The 11,997-nt window shown below is 33.1% G+C and overlaps 1 protein-coding gene and 1 pseudogene across 1 annotated transcript; both read left to right on the top strand.

Moving 5' to 3' along the window:
* Nucleotides 1–444: 444 nt before the first annotated feature.
* LOC129894779 (protein AGENET DOMAIN (AGD)-CONTAINING P1-like) lies at nt 445–1,918 on the top strand (annotated as a pseudogene).
* An 8,626-nt stretch (nt 1,919–10,544) lies between these two features.
* On the top strand, nt 10,545–11,150 carry LOC129894781 (protein AGENET DOMAIN (AGD)-CONTAINING P1-like). The gene has a single exon (XM_055970424.1). It carries the CDS (start codon nt 10,545–10,547, stop codon nt 11,148–11,150), a length of 606 nt encoding a protein of 201 aa, XP_055826399.1.
* Nucleotides 11,151–11,997: the final 847 nt, after the last annotated feature.

Consider the following 11,997-nt stretch of genomic DNA (forward strand, 5'->3'; position numbering starts at 1 on the left):
TTTGATTTTACTAGCAAATCAAGTTTGAAATAAACAAACTAAATTCCTTTCTATTTCGTGTCTGTTGATGAATATAGAAAATTCAGATAAATTTTCTTTGTCTGGCTTTTCTCGTTTTTCTCTCTTTTTTGTTTTTGTTTCCACGTAACTTCTCTTTTGAGGTTTTTCACTTCCCACAGTTACTAACTTCATGGACCCTAAAATAGGGAGAGGTTGAACAATTAATTAACTGTACCCTCTTTATTTTCAAAAGAGAGTTGCAATTGAACATAACTGTTCCACTTTTATTTCAAAACCAGATTTATCCTTTCACGGGTTGGGTAAGATTGGATCTAGTCTGACTCAATGTCATAGTTAAAATTTCTATACGAGGTTAGTACGACTGAAAGTGGGTTCACCCACGCACCAATTTGAGCCAAAATCTACAACTAGCCTCACGATTAGATGGGAAGCCTTGGAAAGCGAATGAAAGGTTCTAGATCAAACTCAATATTTTAGAGCTAATCGTGTTGATGAAATTTCAATTTGAGAGCGTTTCCCAAGAATGTTGACTAAAGTCAAACATAGGCCAAATTTTAAAGTCAAAAGCGCCAAATGGTCCAAAACTCGTATCGATTGTCTCGATACTCGTATTGACTATGATATTAGCTTAATTTGACCATTTTGAAGTTGATGGAATCATCAGAATTCCATAATGAGGTCATTTAATTATGATCGAAGTCAATATTTCAAGTTATAAAAACTCCATAACAGGGAAATGAGCCTTAAACCCAAACGAACGACCAGACGATCAAACAGTCATTGCTGGCAAGTCAACGCTGAAAAATTAGAGAATGAAGAAAATAACCTGGAGGGTTAATACACCAACCAATTGAGCTACTAACTTTTTCCTATTTTTGATGATGTGTGTCAATTCTACGAAAATGTCAAAACATTGAGTCAATCATATGTCTAGTGTAGATCAGATTATCTTTGGATGTTTTCATGAATTTTTATTTTAAATCGACGGGAGATGTGGAAAAGGTTGTCTCTCATTTATAATTTCTTTAAGAATGTCCATTTTGGATTTTACCTCTGACCTAAAGCAAGTTTTAAATTACTTTTTCAATGCACTAAAATCTTCCCCGACTTAAAAGAGGATTCAACAGTTCATATACAACTAGAATATCTTATTTCTATTTTGTATAGTGTAATTTTTTGATGAAGGGGATTCAATTGGGTGCCCTTATATATACATAGATTTGACCAGATTACAGATATGCTACTAAAAAACATAAGTGACTAAACTTTCTTTTTCTATTTAACAATGATATGACTACTCTACAACTTGTTTCTCATTCAATTGAGTCAATCTCAAGTACAGTTGCAATGGCTTCAACCAAAGCAAAATAAAAGTATTTAGAGGAATGCCACAACTCAAGAATTGATATGATCTCAAACTCTATAAAATCAATAGCATTCAAGAAATAATAGACAACAAAAATATTCCGAAAGGGTGATGAAGTTGAAGTGTAAAGTCAAGTAAATGGCTTCATTAGGTTCTTACTACAATGCAACCATTGTCACTTCCTTTGGCGCTTATCATTATCGAGTCAAGTACAAGACTTTGTTGACTAATGATGAAGCCTATCCACTAGAGGAGATTGTAACTATTTCCAAGGTCCGCCCTGTTCCACTTGATCATCAAACTGAAACAATGCTAGTGAAAAATACCTTTCATCTATACGATATGGTTGATGTGTTCGCGAATGATGGAAGGTGGTTCAGACTTATCACTGGTAGAATTGGACAAAAGTACTATGTCTAATTTCCTACTACTGGGGATAATACTGAATATCCAAGTGATGAGTTGAGATTTCATCACGAATGGTGTAATGGCGAGTCGATATATCTTCCTAGGACAAAGGAAGATTTTTGAATGGTATTTATTTTTCTTTCAAGGAACTTTTTATGTACCGTAGTATAATATGAATGTCCCTTAATCATTCTCACTACCTTATATTGAAAAAAATGCTACGAGATTTTTATATGTTGTGTCAAGGAAAAATAATATGACAACTCTACAAGTTTGAACAAAACTTGCAGGTTGAATATTTATAGTTACCAACCCTATTACTTTAGCGAGTGAAATGTTTTAGGAGGTTAATTATTTAAATTTTATTTGAGTTATGGTTTGGTTCTTGAATGATAACTTGGAAATTAGTAGAGTTGAGATTCATGAAAATCATAAAATAAATGCCTCCCATTTTCTCTTCCCTTTTGTTTTCAAAGTTGGCAATTTGAATGAATGGGGCTTGAAGAATCTAATTCAAACACATAGTTTGCAGGATCATTGAATTTGTTTCACTAGTCTAATAGTGTAATCACATGTATATAGACACGAGCTATACCAAACAATCACAGTATATGAATTGTACCTTGTCATAGAATAGTTCCAATGCTTACTTGGTACTTTACAGGAATTGGAGAAGAAGAAGGAAGAAGGAACTTTTTCTTTCAGATGTTAGTGAGAAAAAGATGTGTTCTTTCTTTTCTAAACAAATCTTTTATAAGCCTAAAGGGACACAACTATTCTAATAGTTGTGTCTTTTCCATTCAAATAGTTATGTCTTTTCCTGTTATATTTATAAATATATATAATACATACTTATATATTTAATCTCTCATGGATCCGGGTTGACCTACGTTGGTGACCCATCCAATCTCCTTCAGGGCTGAAATGTATCCCTAGCTTCCAATGATTGTGCAGAGCTTAATCCAATCTGCAATGTATCTTTTATGTATTTGATTTCACTATATCTTTCTTAATATGTATATATCTCAATAGTCAAAATTGTTCAATCTCCTTACTTTAAAATCTCTCTTCTAAGTGGTTTCATGTCTAGACAATTATTTTAAACAACAGAAGTAGTACTGACAAAGTTAAATTTTTTCAAGGTCACAAAAAATGCCCAAATGATGCGAGGAAAATCAGATGGAGCGCAAAGAAGTGCTTGTGGACTTTTGTAGGTATTAGGGTTGTCTTTCTTGCTTTTCTCTACGTGTAGTGAGTCTGTTCTTGAGTACGACATCTATTTTTTAAGGAAATTGGTATAATCGATTTGGGGGAGGAAGACAACTCTGATCTCATGAGAAGATAACATGAGAAGTTTGGAATTGAAGATCATGACAATGGCATCATCCATAAAAGCTTTCCAGTAAGTCGTGTTTTACATTTTACATCTCAATGTTACATCAAAAATCTCTCCTCCAACCACCAAGAGTGGCTAATTCGAGGAAATGAAAAATTGGTTCATTTGGTTGACTCCTTTGTTTGCCTTCTTAATTTTGAATCGATCTTTCTATTTAAAAGTTTGTGTTGATTGAAAATAAGAATTAATTTCATGTCTGAATAAAAATCTCATAAATCAAATGAGATTAAAGTTGGATTTATCACTGATGGAGAACTATGAAAGATACTAACCCTTCCATAAAGTCGTTCAATTGTCTGATTCCTTCTCCTCCTCCTCATACAAGGTGAATATGCATAAACTATAGTGAAGTTAACCTAGACATAATTCCAATTTATGTACATGAAGTAATTTTTTTGCATATAAGACATTTATTGCTCCTTGTATGCTGTTATGGGTGCCAATTAAGTGGGAAAAATGTAGATATGTTGCTTGGAAATTTAACATTCCATATACGAACTTTGCGAATGAGAAATCTAACCAAAACTAGATGGTTGTCAAGGGTAAAAAGATAATATTTCCTGATGGAGGCACTCATTTTCACTATGGAATTGCAAATGGATGAAATTTTTCTCTCTTCTTTAGATATTGCAGAAATGTCAAAAAGGGAAACCTAGTAATCAGCCATATATCAAATTGTAAACTATTAAGAAGTTATCATACATTATTGCAGTTGCTGAGCTTTTTAAACATTAAATTGAACAATGAGAGAAGGATACAAACAACTTTCGATGTTGGTTACAGTGTAGCTAGCTTTGTTGCTAATCTTCTATCATATGATATCATAGAAATGCCATTAGTACCAAAAGAATAATGTACAATTTTATTTAGAGAGAGGAGTTACCCGATACATTATTGTCCTTGCAACGAAAAGGCTTCCCTACCCAGATAGGTCATTTAAATTTTTTCATTATTCCACGATTAATTTTCTTGGAATGGATGGAATCCTCCTTCTCTATATTGATAGGATAGTTAGACTTGGAGGCTATTTTGCATACTCATTTAAATAAGCATATGCATATGATGAAGAGGACATGTATGCTCACTGTTGAAAACTCTAATTCTAAACATTTTTGACTTGTTAATACTTGAAGCATTCACTAATCATTTGCACTCTTTAGAATGGCATACAAGTGTATAACTTCGAATTAAGTTTGAACATATTTATTTCATTTTAGCTACTAGATTTGATAACGAATACATTTAAATTCAACAAATTGAAAATTTACCTAATAGGATTTGACCTCTCCACCAAGAATGGAAACCTATTCTCAATTGAATACCTTGCCATTACATCCTTAAGTGTTGATTTGTCAATGTATATCTGATCTACCATTACTTCCTTCCGATTTCTGTTAGTAATGATCAGATTGTGGACACCATCAAATACATTCACTATGTTATTGTAACACTCCCCAAAATTCTTTGCTAAGATTCAAACATATCTTCACGTGAGTGTAGACTCGGACTAGAGGAATTGTAATTTTACACATGAGTTAGGATCAATTCCTAAGTAATTGAAGTGTGTTAGATGTGTTTAGGGGTCATAAGGGATCTCTAACACCAAGTCGAGTCCAAAGAACTCTAATCGATTAAGTTTTCGGGTGAGTACGTATTAGGGTCGACTTCTAACGACCATATCATTTGAAATATGATAAACTGGATAGACCACAACCTAATAAATTAAAGTTCATTGAGTCTTCTTTCCAACGCTACCAAGAATGTAATTTTTGGATTCGGAGTCAAAAGATATGACGATCCTAAGATGAACTAGCTCGACAGGAATTTTAGGCCTGGTTTGCAACTGCTGAGAATATGGCCTTGGCACCGCAAGGGCGCGACGCACCACTATCGCGCCAGGAACATTCCTCAGTAGTTTGGTCCCTGGCGCGATGTGTCACTATTGGGTGGCAGGGTTTTTCAAGCCTATTTTCCAGAACATAGAAAACTTGGGCTTGGCGCTGTAAGGGCGCGATGTGCCACTATCGCGCCAAGAACACACCTCAGTAGTTTGGTCCTTCGCGCGGCGCGTCACTAACCGATGTGCACGTTTTTAGGCCTAATCGACCTGGCGCTGCAATAGAGCGACGCGCCACTATCGCGCCATGATTGTTTTAGCCTATTTTCTGGATTTTTGAGAAAGGGCAATTTGGGTATTACCCTAAATTATATATACGCTATCCTTGGACATTTTTGGGACCATTTTTCAGTCCCTCTCTCTCTCTCTCTCTAAACGCCCTAATATTTTCCCTCTCTTCTTCTTCTTCTTCTTCTTCTTCTTCTTCTTCTTCTCCAATTCCATCTCCAACAAAGGGTGCCTTCAAGAGTTTCAACGACTCAAGTCTCCCATTAAAGACCCAACAACTAGGTCTCTTCAAAGTCTTCACAAGGTATGTAAGGCTAACCTAAAATATGGATTGAGTTCTTCCATATGCCCATGTGTGTGTTGGATAGGAGTTGTGAAAGATTTGAACCTTTTTGGGATGGTTTTCTTGAAATTTTCCTAAACCCTAGAATATTTTCATACGCTAGAGATTGACGGATGATTTTAATGACTTGAGTTTTAAATAGTCAACTTTTATATTATTGACTACAAAGGTATCTTTATATGTTGATTTATAGGTATTGACGATATTCTTGAGTTGGGTTTTTTTGAGAGTATAGATTCATGTTTCATTCACATGAACCCAAGATAAGATTTCTTTGGTCATAATTTGTCTTGAGTTGAGATGGATGGTTTTGTGTATATGTGTATTGATTGGAATAAAAAGAATGAATTGGATAGTTAAGAATACCCTTTTGCTTCCATACATTGAACATAAGATTAAAATAAGGATTTTGGAGTAGATATTTGATGATTGATGTGATGATGACATTTGATAATGATGTGATGATAATGTTTGATGATGATGATGATGTGATGATGATGTTTGATGATGATGTGAATAATTGTATTTGACGTTGATGTGAATGAAGATGTTATGTTGATGAGGATGTTGTGTGATGAAGTGGATTGGAGTCAAATGTGATTTTGTGGTATGTGATGTGCATAATTTGAGTTGATTGGAGTCTTAAGGAATATTTTGAAAATAAATGATCTTTTGAGGAGGAGCTTTAAATAAATTATTTGTGAACCTTTTTGCATAAACTATTTACACACTATTTTGAGTCTAAAGAATTATTAGCTTCATCTATGATTTAAAAAGAGTTTAAGCATGAGTTGAGTTTGAAAAGTCTTTTAATTATTTTGAACACGAGTATTTTGAGTATAAATGAGTTGAGTATTTTTACATTAAAGTATCTATTTTGAGTTGAGTTGAGGAGTTGGAATTATATTTCAAATGTACATAATATTTTCTACATCCATTGAGTTGAGATGGTATCAAATTTAAAGAGAAGAGTTTGATGATTTGAGATGAGTCGATTTGAAAGAAGGTCCGATGAGGCCAGATTTGATTTGAGTTTTGAAAGAGTCCAATGAGACTAAATGAGTATTTTGATTATTTTACTCACTTGATAGATATGAGCATATTGAGTCTTGAGAGGAGTATCGAAAACTGAATTGGGTAAGAGTATAGTCCATACTCAAACCAATAAACTACGTCACCAAACGTAGGATGGGATGGAACCGTTAAAGTCGGATGCGTCCCATTTTATTGTCCTGACATTATAGGACTTGGTTGGATTGGATCCATGATTGGTTGATTCGTTCATACCCTGGCAAGGTATGAACGGACGTGGCAACAATGTCGGCTTGTTGTACTATCACCCGCTCATATGGTGATGGTTGTCGGTTAGAGAAACTCCCAATTGAATGGATTGTGCTTGATATAATTGATTTGAATGTGATTGTAGATGATTTGAGTTAAATTGTAAAACATTGCATAATTTAATTTGCATAGTTATTGAGTTGAGTCCTTTGAGTTGATTGTTGAGTTGATTGAATTAGAGTTGATGGTATGTGATCGGATTGGATTGGATACGTAATGGAATTGGATGGGATCGAATTGTAAATGATTTGATTGAACTGTATTGTACATGATTAGATTGGATTGTATGGTATATGACTGGTCTTTGTCTAAAAATGTATTCTTACTTTAGACTTTGATTGAGTTTCTCTTATCTTTCTGATTCGAAGATATTTGAACCAACGTTATTCTTCCTTGAGGTATGTTTCATTCTGCCATATTACATACTCGTACATTCCACGTACTGATGTCCATTTGGACCTGCATCATTTTATGATGCAAATGATGTAGAGACAGGTTTAAGAGATCGTCAATAGAAGTACCATTGAGGATCTATACACACTCAGCATATTGGTGAGTCCTTCCCTTCATCCGGAGGACACCGCTTATATCATTCTTGCATCGAGTTAGCCCTTTTTATTTTTATTTGAGGTAGCCATGAACATATTATTGGCACCAATTAGATAGTAGTGATAGAGGCTTCATAGACTAGATAGTGATGGGTCGATTGAGTACTTCTATCCTTGAGTTATTCTTGTCAAACTATTTCTAATGACAAATATTTTAGTTGATCTATTGGCCCATGGCCTTTATTCTTTGAGTTGGATGGGTGATTTGAGTTGCCCGCTAATTATTCATTATTTTTAAACTTTCCGCTAAATGAATGAATGAACGGATGTGTGATCAGGCTATGTGGTTCGCTTGGGAGCCAAAAATGGTTTCTAGGTGCCAATTACGTCTAGGGTACCCTCCCGGGGCGTGACAGTTATTACCGATTGTTTCAACCAAAAAAAAAGTATCACTTGTATCATCTAATATACAACTGTATTCAACCTGTAACACATCTCCTTCAATCGAAGTTTCACCAGATTCGGAGTAAACTACATCCTTATTGAAAGTACTTACACATAAGGGACATAGTCCAAATCCAGTGCTCTCCTTTTTTAACTGAACATAGGCCCAAACACTCATATCGTTGTGTATTTCCATAGGAGTATCATTACCTTCATCAGTGAATTTGGATTTGATACACTTTGTAGTCGAATCGATGTTCAATTGATTCAAAATTAAATCAACTAAGTCGAAATACGAAGCATACTACTTCAATGCTATACCTTCAATACTATAGTTGATGTAGCAATTTTCTTCATTCCATTTTCCAGAATGTTTGATCAATACAGTTATGCTTGCCATTGAATTGACCTATTCATAATCAATATGAAATATATTACTAAAAACTATCACTTCTTCTACAAAAAACAAAAAAATAATAGAGCTAAATTTTGTATGACACATGTGGAGAAAATAAATCAATAAATAAATAAAAAATTTGAGTATGTTGTAGCTCAATTATTTCCGGTTAAATAGATAAGAATCCAAGCAGAATTGGAGTAAAAGAAGGATTTTTAGTTGTTAACTGATTAATGGGAGTTGAGACTTTAATGGGCGAAATTAAAGGGTTTTTCATTTTAAAAATAGACAACTTTATTTAATGCTAATCAAATACAATTGTATTAAAAAATACATTTAATATAGCAACTAAACAACATAAAGTACTCATTTTTCATAATTACCATATTTATAGCTATTGAACTTCAAACTACAATCATTTTGAAAGTTTCACTTTAATTTATACTTAAAGCAGATTAAGTAATTCAAGATAGATTTTGTAGAAGATTTATGTAATTTAATTTCAACAAAAGTCTTACAAAAATTGGTGGTTTCTACGAACATAGTTTCTCAAAATTATGTTTTAAGACGCATAAGAAAAACACATTGACTTAGATGTCCTTTTGATAAAAATATGAAAAAGAATGAATTGAAAATTTTCTTCCGATCTTATGAACTCTTACAAAATTGGTGTTATATTTTATTGTTTAGGAATAACCCTACTATTTAAGTATAGACGAATATCCAGATCAATCTCTCCATTTTATTTCTTAAGTAAAAACAGAAATTATTGAGTTCATATTGAGTTATGAGCTCAATAAGTTGTCTGCAGAAACTACAACAAAACATACCGAGTGTAATCCCATAATTGGGATTTGGGGAGGATAGTGTGTACGCAACCTTACTCATATCATGTGAAGGTAAATAGGTTATTTCTGATAGACCCCTGGCTCAGTAACAACAACACACAATACGACAACCCAAGCAAAGGAGACAACATGTAATAACATAATTGAGAAACAAGATAATATGTGAAATATAATAAGAATATTGATTAGAGAGACTAGACAACGTTTGGCTACTTACTAATCTTGTACCCTAATCCTGAACCACAATATTTTCCTAGATAGAGTCATTTCCTCAGTAAGCATTGCACAAAAAAATAAAGTGAACAAGTATATTCATAAAAACAAATCATGAAAAACGTATCAAAAATATGTTTTGAATAATTGTCATGTACGAATACATAGGATATAAAATCCATTATTAGATGGTGTGTTTATTTAGTTTTAAGATATTAAAATAGAGATTATTGTAATACAATTTTACTAGCTCAATATAGAAAATATAGGACCAAAGACAAAAAAGATTACATAGCAATATAAATATTGTTAGTGATACATATCTTTGCCTCATTTCTCAACTTCATTGTCATTTGTTATCTATTAGATGCTTATTTTTTTCCCAACTCAAAGTTGTTAGTTCCTGGTGAAAATTCCAAGGTTAGTAAGGGTTTTTATTCTATTTTATTTCTTTTTAATTTCATTTTAATTTATTTAATTTACTCAATATATCAATTAGACTACTTATATTTGATAATATGTCTCTTTGACGATTTGGTTCTTTGATTATTTATTTTGATAATGAATTATCTTATTTGGGGATAGGGGAAGGAAATTGGGAGAGGGCATTACAAGGTGATAATCGAATCCTCATTAACAAGGTGAAAATTCAAGTAGCCAACCAACTAAGCTACTAAGATTTCTCTATTTTTGATGATGTGTGTCAATTGTTGGAAAATGTAAAAAAATTGATTCAATCATATGTCTAGTGTAGATCAGATTATCCTTTGATGTTTTCATGAATTTGTTTAAATAGACGGGAGATGTGGAAAAGGTTGGTTCTCATTTTTAATTGCTTTAAGAATGTCCATTTGGGTTTTACCTCTGACCTAAATCAAGTTTTAAACCACTTATTGAATGCACTAAAATCTCCCCTTACTTAAAGAACAGTTCATATACAACCAGAATATCTCGTTTCTATTTTGTATAGTATAATTTTTTGATAAAGGGGATTCAATTGAGCCCCCTTTTCTATACATAGCTTTGATCAGGTTACAAATATGTGTATTAAAAAACATAAGTGACTAAACTTTCTTGTTCTATTTAACAATAATATGGCTACTCTACAACTTGTTTCTCATTCAATTGAATCAATCTCAAGTACAGTTGCAATGGCTTCAACCAAAGAAAAATCAAAAAATTCAGAGGAACGCCACAAATCAAGAATTGATATGATCTCAAAGTCCATAAAAGCAATAGCAATTAAGAAACAACAGACAACAAAAATATTCCGAAAGGGTGATGAAGTTGAAGTGGCAAGTCAAGTAGATGGCTTCGTAGGTTCTTACTACAATGCAACTGTTGTCACTTCCTTTGGCGCTTATCATTATGGAGTTAAGTACACAACTTTGTTGACTAATGATGAAGCCTCTCCACTAGAGGAGATTGTATCTGTTTCTGAGGTCCGCCCTGTTCCACCTGATCATCAAACTGAAACAATGCTACTGAAAAATGATTTCCGTCTATACGATATGGTGGATGTGTTTGCGAATGATGGCTGGTGGTTGGGTCTTATCACTGGTAAAATTGGACAAAATTACTATGTCTATTTTCCTACTACTGGGGATCACATTGAATATCCGAGTGATGTGTTGAGATTTCATCAAGAATGGTCTCATGGTGAGTGGATAAATCTTCCCAGGACAAGGGAAGATTTTTGAATTGTATTGATTTATGTTTCAAGGAAGTTTTTATGTACTGTAGTATAGTATGAATATCACTTAATCATTCTCGTTACCCTATATTGAAAAACAAATGCTATGATATTTTGATATGTTGTGTTAAGGAAAAACAATATAACAATTCTACAAGTTTGAACAAAATTTTCCGTTTGAATATTAAAAGTTACCAACTCTATTACTTTAGTTAGTGAAATATTTTAGGAGGTTAATTACTTAAATTTTATTTGAGTTATGTTTTGGTTCTTGAATGATAACTTGGCAATTAGTAGAGTTAGGATTCATGGAAATCATAAAATAAATGTCTCCCATATGCTTTTCCTTTTTGTTTTCAAATTGGCAATTTGAATGAATGGGGCTTGAAGAATCTAATTCAAACACACAGTATGCATGATCATTGAATTTGTTACGCTAGTCTAATGGTGTAATCACATGTATATAGACACGAACTACACCAAAGAATAACAGTATATGAATCGTACCTTGTCAGAGATTAGATCCAACGCTTTTCGTAAAAGAAATCTTCAAAAGAATCTTCACTTGAAAGTTTACAAGAGTTGGAGAAGAAGAATAAAGAAGGAACTTTTTCTTTCTGTTTTTACTGAGGAAAATATGTGTTGTTTCTTTTCAATAGAAACTTTTTATAAGCCTAAAGGGACACAACTATTCAAATAGTTGTGTCTTTTTCATTCAAATAGTTGTCTTTTTCCGTTATGTTTATGATTATATATAATACATGCTTATATATTTAATCTCTCATGGATCCGGGTTGACCCACGTGGGCGACCCATCCAATCTCCTTCAGGGCTGAAATGTATCCCTAGCTTCC

This window comes from Solanum dulcamara, chromosome 7 (genome assembly GCF_947179165.1).
Source record: "Solanum dulcamara chromosome 7, daSolDulc1.2, whole genome shotgun sequence".
NCBI lineage: Eukaryota > Viridiplantae > Streptophyta > Magnoliopsida > Solanales > Solanaceae > Solanum > Solanum dulcamara.